At 39.1% G+C, this 13,207-nt stretch overlaps 1 protein-coding gene across 1 annotated transcript in view; it reads right to left on the reverse strand.

The window, feature by feature from the left end:
- Positions 1 to 10,515: 10,515 nt before the first annotated feature.
- LOC110367911 overlaps positions 10,516 to 13,207 on the reverse strand; it is a 35,471-nt gene continuing 32,779 nt past the window's right edge. Inside the window, exons 8-12 of the mRNA XM_036129725.1 lie at positions 12,810 to 13,084; positions 12,483 to 12,605; positions 11,966 to 12,113; positions 11,167 to 11,207; positions 10,516 to 10,785 (exon numbers count right to left, since the gene is read on the reverse strand). Coding sequence (XP_035985618.1) covers positions 10,540 to 10,785; positions 11,167 to 11,207; positions 11,966 to 12,113; positions 12,483 to 12,605; positions 12,810 to 13,084 — 833 coding nt within the window. The 3' untranslated portion in view covers positions 10,516 to 10,539. The remainder of the gene's footprint in view (positions 10,786 to 11,166; positions 11,208 to 11,965; positions 12,114 to 12,482; positions 12,606 to 12,809; positions 13,085 to 13,207) is intronic.

Consider the following 13,207-nt stretch of genomic DNA (forward strand, 5'->3'; position numbering starts at 1 on the left):
AAACCATTTGTATGTGCAGAAATTAATGAATTTCCTTTCATTAACAAATTGATTTTGACAGCTCAAATAAAAATTTACGTGGTGAGCCACTGAAATTATCTTGGGAATAGCTAAATTAACTTATAACTCAATAATCTTTAAGAAAGAAAGATGGAGTTTAATTTGTTAAAGACCACTTGCAGAAACATAGGTCTCCTCGGAAGAGAAGTGCTGACTGCAGACGTAAGTGCTGCTGCGAAGGATTTTAAAATTTGGCCCCTCGTCTCTTCTTATTGCCGTCACCCAACGGGCTGCAGTCTCAGCATCAGCCGGAAAGTCATGAACACTGAGATATGGAAAGTTTTTTTTGTTGTTCGAACACTGTGGGACACTGCAGTAGCGGTTTCTCTGTGATTGTGCCATGCTTGGTGGATATGATGCTGCTGAGAGATGGACACAAGGGGAGAAAAAAATAGATTAATTATAATACTTTTTAAAACCTTTATTTAACCAGATAAACTCCCATTGAGATTAAGATCTCTTTTTTAAAGGTTGATCTGACTAAGAGGTCAGCAGCACATGTCATTACTAATACAGTATAATAAAAACAATTTCAGGCTTCTACTTAAAATATACAGTATTTTGCACAAAAACTAAAAAAAAGTGCATTAATATAAGTGCAAATAATATTATGAAGAAAATTCATTATAATACACAGAAAATTCAGAAACAGAAGTACTGTCCAATAGACCCACGGTCATTTTTTTTAGGAATGAACAAAAAGATTCAAATGGAATAAGATCTTTTTAATTCAGTGACTGCAATTATATATAACACCTCACCATAATCAAGTAAAGGGAACAATGTAGCAGATAAATGTCTCTTTTTTCACTCAGTGAACAAGATTTATTTCTATAATAGCAAAGCTACAGTAATCATTTTATAACATCTACATCAGATTAATGACAGGTAAAGTAAGCTAACAAGCTGCTCTATGTTAGCTTTGATCTTCATGTTACTGTCCCAATCAAAGCATCTTTATAACAGCAATGATCGCTACAAATACTAAGGAAAATAAAGATAGTCAATAAGACACGTTTAATATTGTGCTTTTAGTCTTACCTGATGAAATCACGCTGATTACTGATAGGTAAAAGTTTGGTAAGGTAAGCTAACAAGCTGCTGCATGTTAGCTTTGATCTTCATGTTACTGTCCCGATCAAAGCATCTATATAACAGCAATGATCGCTACCAATACTAAGGAAAATAAAGATAGTCAATGCGACACATTGTGGTCTCAGTCTTACCTTATGATATCGCGCTGATTATCAGTGAAACACCTCTTCACCTCCCGAATTTTCTATGTAAAAGCATGTAGCCGGAAGTAAAGATACCCTGCTCCGCTTCAAAACGGAAGTTGAGTGACGTCATGTGAAAAGGGTCCATAGCGAGTATGCAGCAAAGACAGCAGACTGATACAAACTCTTTGTGTGACGTCACACTTTTAGCCGTTGTGTCACTAGCTAGCCAGTTAGCCACCATCAAGCTATTTTCATCCAGTAATAATATTACAGCTTGTTTTACATGAAAGTGACTAAGTTTTTATCTTGATCAAACCTGATCACGCTGAGCTGCTTCTGTAATAATCCGCGCTGAATACTGTCAGTTAAATGCTATTTCTATTACAATTATCATCATCATTTTATGAATTATTATAAATGTGGGCTCATTTGATTTTTGTCTACCTCCCGCCAAGAAATTAATACAATTTACACTTGGTATTGTAGCAACAACATTATACCAACAAGTAACAAGATTATACCAACAAGGGTTATTTTTGTTTCTAATAAATTTATTAAAAAAATATATTTAATAGCCTAAAATAATTAATATTATTTATTCTCCACCTGAAAGAGCTCAGTTTTAAAAACAAATAGAGGTATAATCTTGTTGCTACAATGTCAACAAGTGTTATTTTTGTTTTGAATACATTACAAAAAATTTTAATATCCTAAAATAATTAGTTTTATTTAATTCCCACCTAAATCAGTGCAGTTTTAAAAACAAATAGAGGTATAATCTTGTTGCTACAATACCAACAAGTGTTATTTTCGTTTTGAATACATTACAAAAAATTTTAATATCCTAAAATAATTAATTTTATTTAATTCCCTCCTATAACAAAGCGTTTTTATTTGCAGTGTGAGTAGAACAAAAGAGCGCTACTGTGACTTAATGCTGCTTCATAGCAGCAGTAAATAGTGAATAAATGCTCATTTTAACTTCTTTGAATCCTTGAATGATGTTAAAAAGTGACAGAAATCCATAGAATGATTGTTTTATATTTCAGATGATATTTCTACCAGTAACATTGTTTTTCTGCTTGCTTCCTTTCAGATCATGTCTGCGTCTCCCTTGTTCCCAGAACTCCTCAGGGTCGACTGAGGAGGCAGATAGGAGTGAGATGGTGGTGGCAGGGAGGGCCCGGCGGAAGGAGGAGGTTCTGGAGGTGTAGCCGAAAAAGCAGGCCATATATCTACTGATCTTATTTTAGGGATAAAATACTCATTCCATTGGCAGATCATCTGATTTACCTGATCAGATCAAGGACAAATCCAGTCATTTCTAGAAAATGTGACTTCCTTTTAATTGGCTTTCTGCAGCGTCCAGCTGTGCTGCAGACAGATAATCAGCAGGTTCTCTGCAGATGTTGCAGATGTTAGAGGAAGGTGCTGAGGTTTTCTATCACACATGCATGAAGTGATCTTTCAGAGAATGCCAGCAGCTCAGCTCTTTTCTCTTTGCCTGACTAGATGCTGTCTGTTGGTCCAAAGACTTCCACATGGTGTTCTTAGTGTTTTCAGGGAAAGGTGGAGTTGCTGTGGACACAGGGGAGTCTGGATGACTTGTAAAAAGTGCAACAAATCCTCATTCTGTTCACATCTACATACCTATGAGTAGTGATGTTAGGTGATGTGCCGAGGCTTCGAGGCGTGTGTCGAGTAATGGAGGGGGCGTTTCCGTAAAGCGCGTATCGAGGCTTGCTTCATTTAGGGCAGGAGCCCAAAACGATGACGTCTGAAGCCTCGCTGGCCGGCTGTACCACGTGACTGCTTCAGGAAGTGGTTCAGAGTTTGGTGCGGGGTTTGACAGCTTTAGAAAGCCCACAGGCTCCATTCAAAATGTGGGTTGTTGTAGGCGAGTTGTGGTCAGTTGAGAGAGTGGATAGAGTTTTGATAGTTTGGATAGCAGAGTTTGGATAGTGGTTATTTAGTTTGAGACAGTTAGTTTGGTGTTTGGAGAGTTTAGGAGAGAGATAGATAGATAGATAGATAGATAGATAGATAGATAGATAGATAGGAGATCAGTGCTCTCAACTCTCACGCATTGACCATGTGACACACGCCTTTCACTGACTTCACACGCTCACACGCAAACATGGCATTTTTCACGCATAAAAATCCCAACGCCCATCTGGGCAGCGGACGATAAAAACTCCGCCTTCTGCTGAGATGTTTCAGCTTGTTTCACAGCTTGTGGCCATCAGTAATTCCTGCTGCAGTTCATGTTAACAGAGCAGCAGGAAGAGCGATCAGAGTTATGAATAATTTTAGTCTTAACCAGCGGTGAAAGTAAGCCGGTAAGGTCCTGTACTACGTACGCAGGAGGGGAGGGGGGGGGGGGGGGCTGCTGGCAGATATTGCCTTCATTCAGAACCAGTGATGGCTGCACTCTGGATCATAAAACAGTTCTGCTCACCAGATGCAGTTTAAAACGCTACGTCTGGTTATAAGTTGTTTTTATTAATACTGCATTTTTTAACTACATGCACCGTATTTCTGTGCCTCAGCGCTTGCTCCTCTCCCCCCTCCTTTCCCTCGAACCCAGGGGCTTTTATCACCGTTCACCATTCAAAACGTGAATCACTACGTTTAATGTCCTCACATCGGTAGCAAAGTGTGCCAATTAAAGTCACTAGGAGAGTTATGGCTGAGTTTCATGATCTTTTGTTTTAAACAAAACAGAACCGTGGCGCTTCGGTGCGCTGCTGCCTTGCGCTTTAATTCAGGTGAACAAAATTACGTTACTTGTAATTTGGGTGCGCGCTTTCATTTTAAAGAACTTGTAACATCAGGAGGCTGATCTCAGACCGGTCAGCTCCTATGATCACTGTATAGGAGCCCTTTACAGTTTTTATTTATGCATTTCCACCCTGTTTATCCCTCGCACGCAGCGCACCATCGGGTAAAATCCTCCCACCTCACCGCCCAGAGCGCACTGAGGAGAGCAATAGAGATTTGTCTGGTCGACTGAGATGAGAAACCTGTGGCTGTGAAAGGTGATATAGGTTATAAACTGTTACTGTCTAGAATTGCATTGAGCTGAAAAGAGAGGAGACATCAGCAGCTGGATCGTGCGTAAAGACGCAGCGGGAACCTCTGTGTGCTTCAGTGTTGCTGCTGAGGGGAAAATGTGGGACCGTATAGTACTGGGCTGATCATTGGCCACAGTACCCCAATCTGTACATACTTGCACTTATTTATTTATGCACCCCGGCATCATCTGTGCCATGTGAGCGTGTCTTTTCAAAGGCTGGAGAAGTAGTATCAAAAAAGAGAAATCATTTGAAACCAAAAACTGTGGAGAAATTGTTGTTTCTTAATAAAAATGCATGAAATCATCCAAGTTACACAAGCATTAGCCTATTCACTACCCCCTGCCTAGTTCCACAAGCACTTTCATTGTCCTCTGCCTGATTAAGGCTATGCCATTTTTCTAGAGTCACAGAAAAACATTATTACACAACATGCCATATCATGTCACTACTATTTTGGGAATAATTACACACAGAGAATACATTCAAACAATGTTTTATTATACACACACACACACACACACACACACATATACATATGTATACATATATACATATGTATATATATATATATATATTATATATATATATGTATGGTATATATATATATATATAGATACTTATATATATAATATATTATATATAGTAATATAATATATATATATATATATATAGATATAGATTATATAGAATATATATAATATATCTATAGATATATATATGTATATAGAGAAGATAGATATCTGCTAGACTATCTATCCTACTGTTATCTCTCTATTCTCGTCTTCTATAATCTATTTCTCTATATATATCTATCTCCTATATCTCTCTCTATTCTCATCTCCCTCTTTATCTTCTCTATTCTTATATGTCTCTCTTCTATCTATCTCTCTACTCTATCTATCCTCTATCTATATCTATTATCTATTTTTCAATTCAATTTTATTACTATAGCGCCAAATCATGAAACATGTCATCTCAAGGCACTTTACAAAGTCAAGTTCAATCATATTATACAGATTGGGTCAGATTATACAGATTGGTCAAAAATGTCCTATATAAGGAAACCAGTTGATTGCATCAAAGTCCCGACAAGCAGCATTCACTCCTGGAGAACCGTAGAGCCACAGGGAGAGTCGTCTGCATTGTACATGGCTTTGCTGCAATCCCTCATACTGAGCAAACATGAAGCGACAGTGGGAAGAAAAACCACCTATTAAGAGGAAGGAAAAACCTCCGGCAGAACCGGGCTCAGTATGAACGGTCATCTGCCTCGACCGACTGGGGTTACAGAAGACAGAACAGAGACACAACAAGACAGACAAACAAGCACAGAAGCACACATTGATCTAGTAATCTGTTCTACATTAGATGGTAGTAGCGGGTGAGCCGTCTTCTCTGGATGATGTCACAGTTAACAGAACGCCAGACCAGGTGTACCTATTATGAAGAGAAAAGAGAACAGAAAGTTAAAGCAGAAATGACAACACATAATGCATAACTGAAGAACAGTAGAACTCAATAGAGTGAGAAAATTAGATCCTGATATACTCCAGTAGCCTAAGCCTATAGCAGTAAAACTATAAAGATAGCTGAAAGTAACATGAGCCACTAGTTATAATTTTTGTCAAAAAGAAAAGTTTTAAGCCTAGTCTTAAAAGTAGACAGGGTGTCTGCCTCACAGACCAAAACTGGGAGTTGGTTCCACAGGAGAGGAGCCTGATAGCTAAAGGATCTGCCTCCCATTCTACTTTTAGAGACATACTTTTATATATATATATATATATATATATATATATATATATATATATATATATATATATATATATATACACACATCCGTCCGTCCGTCCGTCTTCTTCCGCTTATCCGGGGTCGGGTCGCGGGGGTAGCAGCTTCAGTAGGGAGGCCCAGACGTCCCTCTTCCCCTGGGCCTCCTCCCGGTGGGACGTGCCCGGAACACCTCACCAGGGAGGCGTCCAGGAGGCATCCTGACCAGATGCCCGAGCCACCTCAACTGGCTCCTCTCAACGTGGAGGAGCAGCGGCTCTACTCTGAGTCCTCCCCGGATGACTGAGCTCCTCACCCTATCTCTAAGGGAGAGCCCAGACACACTACGGAGAAAACTCATTTCAGCCGCTTGTATCCGGGATGTCGTTGTTTCGGTCACGAAATATATATATATATATATATATATATATATATATATATATATATATATATATATATATATATATATATAGAAGGCAGACACCAGTAGTGAAATCAGCCAGAATACATTTCCGTGCAGCACAGGAATGAGGCATCTTCTCTGATCCACGTTCACTACAACAGAACTTATTTTTGCACTCATTTCTGCCACACACAATATGGCGGTGACGTTGACGTGCGAACCTGCGCTCAACGACGCGTCTACGTATATGATGTCTTTGGTTTTATTAGCGAGTTTTGCTAAACAAGTAAAGCACTAAAAAGACTCTAAACATGCAGCTGGAACAGGACTGATGAAGGAAGGCTTTCCTCCCTGGCAGTGAGCTCCACTGAGACTGAGAGACTTTTAAAACTGAAGAAAATAAAGAGAACTTTTACCGGAAAGTGATGATATTTCTGTTCAGAAAGAGCGCAGCTGGACTTCATTTATAAGTAGAGGTAAGACAGCGATAATTTCTCATGTTTTGTTTTTGTAATGAAATGTTCGCAATGTGGGTTATAGTTTTAGAATGTGTTACAAATGCAGAAATCCACCAGAACTCATAAACTGTTACCAATGAAATGACAAATAATTTAGTTTTGTTTTTTTCATCAAAGAATCAATATTTTTTCCATGTATCTTGGTGAATTTATTTGGCTCAATCAGTCTCCTTCAGCTCTTTGCAATGAGTCTACTCTGTAGAGTGGATATATTTGTAAATCTGACTGATGACGTCAGTGCCTCACCAGCTATGAACCCTACCGCACGTCACTGCTTAATACAGTCTTAAATACCCAACATCAACACCAAAGAAGTACGAACACCATATTGGAAAGGTCTCTCTCGCTCACTGTTCCAAAATAGTGCTTGTTTTCTACATTTAAACAAATCATCTGATCTTAACCCAGCCCTTCAAAGTGAAGAATATGGGACATAGAGATTGTGATATTGCCCAAAAAATCATCTCATTTATGTCATCTCAGACCAACAGAAATGCTCTTTTAACCCAAGGAGAACCTAGAAAACTCCTCTAATCACCTTTAAAAATGTATGACTTTATACCTGAGCCATTACTAAGTTGCTGTGTCTTAATACAGTCTTAAATACTATCATCAACAACAGAAAGATAACAGAATAGCTTCTGGGGAAGGTATCTCTTGCCCACCTTCCAATAGCAGAGTTATGCTGATAGTTAAGCCACGGTTCGGTCTCACACCACCTCCTTCCTGGCTGCCTCAAGACACTTAATTGGTGGCTTTCCTGTAAATTGGCCAATACCACAGAAGAAAGTCGCTAGAGGGTCTGAATAGTGCAACAGTGCTCGCTATGGAGGCACAAGATGGAACTATTTATTAAAAAAATGTATGCCTGAGTTGCTTTTATACCCCAAGGGGGCAGAGCTACCAACGTCACTATATCAGAATTACGCCACAGCCACAGGAAGAGACATTAATTAAAAATTTACTGCACGACCAGTGTTTACCCCTAGCACTCCACACCAAAGATTTCTAGACACAAAAAAGCTGATTTGGAGTCAGTTACTCTTTGAGGTTAAATTTTTGTCAGACCACAGAACTTGTCTCCAAAACTTTATTTCGTTCTTTGTTTGCATTTAAAAACTGTGATCTGGCTGTTGTGTTTCTTTTTGAGTATTGGCTTCTTTTTGTCAGAGTAGCCTTTCAGCGCATGACAGAACTTGTTTCAGTGTAAATAATAAGACACTCTTAACAGCTTCAGCCAGATTCTTCACAAGGTCTTCTGCTTTTGTTCTTAGGTTGGTGTGCACATTTCATACCAAAGCACATTTTTCTCTGGGACACAAAACCGTCTCCTTCCTGAGCGGTATTTTGATGGCTAGACAGTCCCATGGTGTTTATACTTGTGTATAATTGTTTCAACAGATGAATGTGGCACCTTCATGTATTTAGAAATTGCATCAAGGATGAACCAGATTTGTGAAAGTCTACAATTCTCCTCCTAAAAATCTTTGCTGTTTTTTATCGTCCCATTATGTTCCACAAAGAGGCAGAGGCTGCATTGAGAAAGTCTGTTGGGTGACTGTGGCTCGATGGGTTGAGTAGTTGTCTTGCAATTGGAAGGTTGTAGGTTTGATTCCAGCTAGTGTTGCGCCAATGCCATTTTTTGGCCCCGATACCGATACCCGATACCTGGCTGTGCAGTATCGGCCGATACCGATTCCATACCGATACCATCTGTTTGAAATTGGTGTGTGTATATATGAAAAACTGCATACTACTTGGATGTAAAATAATTGCCATCATGGCTTTGTGAAACTGCTACCTTTGTAAAGCAGGAAAAAGACTAATATAAAGTGAATCCAGTAGAGTGTCAGGAGAGAGAAGGCTGCGTTCAAGTGACATACAAACATCAAAATGGTATCTGTGCCGCATTTGTTGGTACTTGCCGATACCAATACCACCATTTTAGTGCGGTATCGGGGCCCCGTCCGATACTGGTATCGGTATTGGCGCAACACTAATTCCAGCTCCCCCTTGTCACATGTTGTTCCCCTGGGCAAGGCACTTAACCCCAAGTAGTGTACTGAGCTGCGTATTAGTGAATAAATGTGTGTGCGATTGGGCGAATGTGGCTCTAGTGTACAGCGCTTTGGGTGGTCAGTATGACAGGAAAAAGCACAACACAAGTTCAGTCCATTAATAATTTAAAGATTCTTTAGCCAAAGTGGGAGTGGCTCACTGGTTGCCATAAATGCTGTCTGAACACTGCAGTCGGTAAGGAAGGACGTTGGAAAAGGAGCCTGTAGGCTTCCTGTCATAGTTGGTGGTACAAGCTTACCTGTATGAATGAACTTTGGTGAAAGAAATTCAACGTTTATGTTTCAAGATATTCATAAACAGCTGGTAGGAAAGGACATTTTGAAATTACAGCAACTTGAAACCACAGCAGATTTCTGGCTGTGTAGATACTTTGTAATATTCAAACTTTTCTGTAACTGGATCTGAGGATCCATGTCTACTTTGTATCTCCTAGACAAAAGTCTAAAAATGATTGAGTTTACAGTTTTTGCTGTAACTGTTTAGTGCAACTAAATTTAACAAAAATGTGAGAATAAAATGTACAGCAGATTTTCAGCCGTAATAAATATTTGTGAACTATTCTACAAAGTTGTCAAATGTCACAACAGAATCACGTCAGTATCAGTTTTGTGACAGTTTGTATTCAGAAGATTTAATAAAAGAGTGAAGTATATCGTTTATTTATTTTGTATTGATACATAACCTCACTGTATTCGTTTTGAATATTTGCTATAACATGATAGCGTGACGTTTGTGTCAATAATCTTCTAGCATAGGTGATCCTGCGTGGTGGGAGGGGGGCCCCCAAATCAAATTCTGCTTAGGGCCCCCAAGAGGCTCGGGCCGGCACTGTCTGGTCTTGAGAGTTTATTGCAAAGAAGGCGAAACCAGAATCAGTTACCGGGCTGGAGTTGCTGAGTTGCAGGAGCAGGCTGAGTGGAGGAAACCAGAGAAGTGAAGCACTGAGGTAACAGGAGTTCCAACAGCAAGGCAGAGTACTGGACTAGACAAGACAGGCGTGACGTGACGTGGTGTGGTGTGGTGTGAGCGGAGACTGCAGGTGGAGACAGCAGACGACCCGGCAGCGAAGAGCAAACTGAGGTAAGCTTAAGAAGGGGTGTGAACAGGTGGAACCAGCCAAGAGAAGATTGCAGCCAGACAGGTGCTCCCAATCAGAGCTGCAAGGAGGAGGCAGGAACTGCTAAGAATGCAGCTCACAGGCTGCATCATGACAATTTCACTTATGAAATCAAAAACAGAGTTTCAACTTTCTGTCATCTTAGCTTTCAGCTATTTAATGAGTGATATTTGAAGTTGAAAGGTTTAAGCTTTTTAGCTTGAAACTAACCTCTTGCAGATAGAACAGCTAAAACAGAACGATTGAAATTACAGAAACAAATGAACGCATAATAAACTCTTTTTCCAGTTCTTAGTTTTTATAAACTGTTCACAAGGTCATTCCTGCCCATTTTCTGTAATGTTGTCTTCATGACTTGCACAGCTTCTTCTGAGCCATGATGCTGCACCAAGCGATCCACCACATCCTCCATTGAACCAGTCTCTTCTTGCTCTTTTGTGAGGCACCTGTTAGGCAGTTGCATCAGATACCATTTAAAGTTTTTAAATTCTTCCTTCCTCAACTCTTCCAGGATTGTCAGGATGTTTTCCTTTAGACCGGAGCTCTGCTTGGAAGAAACAATAATCCAAAATTAAATAAGAATAAAACAACGTGAGTACCTTTCCACTAAAAGGATGGGACACAATACTGAGTCAAACATGAACTGCCTCAACACAAGTCTGTGAATCAATGTTTTAATGGGTTTTGCAAGTGTAACATTCAAATGGTTATATCTGTGCAGTTTTTAACCATTGTTATTTTTATTTTTTTTTTAAAAAGGATACTTAATAATTCACAAGTATTATGTAAATTGGCCAATGAATTATATATATTTTTTATTTCAGCACTTTGGTTTATATTCTTTACACTTATCTTCTCGTGTTAGAAAATCTTGCTCTGCTTAAAGTAAAAGCAAATCTGTAACTAAGAAAAAGACCAAGCTCACCTCTGACTGGACTTTTACACTTGGTGGAACCTCATTTGGATCTGGGCAGAAAAAGCAGAAACGTTGGTCTGGTAGAGATTGCATCAAAAGCACTTTGTCATAATGGCTCATTATTGCTTTTGCTAAATTAAAGTGTATGGCCACTAGTCTATGTGCAAAATGTCGCTTTTTAAGTCTTTCTAATTTTGTACAACTTTGTTGAAATTATATATATCCTTCCCCAGAGTGAAGAAAAAAACTAGTACATTCATTTGTACCTTTCAAGTTTGACTACTGCTATTTTTTTACTCTCAAGCAGATCAAAGCATTTACTAAAATGCCTTCTGTTTTTCAGAGATCTGATAGTATAAAGCCCTTAATAATCAAGCTCCATCATATATCAGAGCTCTGATTACCCCGTATGTTCCTAACAGAGCACTTCGCTCTCAGACTGCAGGTCTGCTGGTGGTTCCTAGAGTCTCTAAAAGTAGAATGGGAGGCAGATCCTTTAGCTATCAGGCTCCTCTCCTGTGGAACCAACTCCCAGTTTTGGTCCGTGAGGCGGACACCCTGTCTACTTTTAAGACTAATCTTAAAACTTTCCTTTTTGACAAAGCCTATAGTTAGAGTGGCAGGAGAAGGGGGGCTTTCCCTGTTGACAGGGTTACGGTTAGGGTTACTAATGTTGACATTCGTGCAAAAACCACCACTTGTGAAGATCAACACGGGATGAAGACCTAAACATGAGCATTCACTTCCTGAAATCTGCTTCATTCTTCTGTCTTATCTACAAAAGAAGCAAAACTACAGAAGACTTTACCCTTTTCCAGTTCAGCGTCATACTTCCAGACTTCCACATCTGTTTCTTCTTTAATTATTATTGGCACTTTTTCTGTGCTGGTAGGAACACGGATCTCAAATGTTGGGTTGTATTGATTTCCAAAGTATAAGTCGAACTCTGCCGCCCCCTGAAAACAAAGAGCACAAAGTCTAAATCTGAACCGGCAATAAAACTATTTTAAATGTGAACACATTCCTTCCTGACATGTTTTCTATTTAAAACAGTGTTTTGGAAGGATTTTTTTTAAAAATCATAATTGTCAAGGATAGCTAAAAAAAATGTGACTAAGTTTGTCTCTAATCAAAACAAACAAACAAAAAAACTCAAACTTTGAACTTTAACTCTTGAAAGGACAAACATTTTTCTATCATAATCCTTAGAAAATCATCAACCAATCTATAAAATATATTAAACTTTGTAAGCTTTTGATTAGGGAACAAGTCTAAAGGGGGCTTCTGTCACAAGAATGAAGGACTTGTCTATGACTAAATTTTACCTCAGGTAGGATTTTACAGCCTTGTGGAGCTCCTGGGCATGAAAGGGTGTATCTCTGGTCTTTGATGAGTTTGCAATTGGAAGTACACCGGAGATACTTACAGTCTTTATAGTCTGTCTCAACCTGCAAAAAAAGCTGGTTTTATTAATCAAAAGAGAAGTCCCAGAAATAACCAGCAAACCTTCAAATTTTATTTAACATTAAATAATGTTCAGGAGTGAGACTGTACAGCTTGTTGGCATTTCAACTGTTCATCCAGCTATTTTGGTTATTTTTTGCTGTATTTAGTGTTATTTGAAAGTTCTCTCACAAAGATAAAATCCTTACCTGATCTTTTGAGATGTTCCTGGGCAGCAGGAACACATAGAGCTTTTGGTTCTGTACTGTAGGCTTCGGTGGACAGTGAAACAACAGGACATGGCTTGCCACAGGATCTTTTCTCTCAATAAACCTCTTCATAAAGTCCCAAACCAGACCAAAAAGTGAAAGATCGGAGACCTCCACAATAACATGAGTGTCAGTGATCTCCAGCGGCTCCAAGAAGCTCAGTCCATCATCAGTGGAAATGTGAACGACAGACAGCAGGCCATCGATGGACAGCACTGAAAATACAGACCACCAGATGTAGCAGATGTTTTCTATTTACAACAGCATTTTGTATTCTACACGTTTACATGTAATTCAATTGTAGAAACAGTAGAAATCTGAATCAAACAATATCAGTT

Source organism: Fundulus heteroclitus, unplaced genomic scaffold, assembly GCF_011125445.2.
Source record: "Fundulus heteroclitus isolate FHET01 unplaced genomic scaffold, MU-UCD_Fhet_4.1 scaffold_207, whole genome shotgun sequence".
In the NCBI taxonomy this organism is placed as follows: Eukaryota; Metazoa; Chordata; class Actinopteri; order Cyprinodontiformes; family Fundulidae; genus Fundulus; species Fundulus heteroclitus.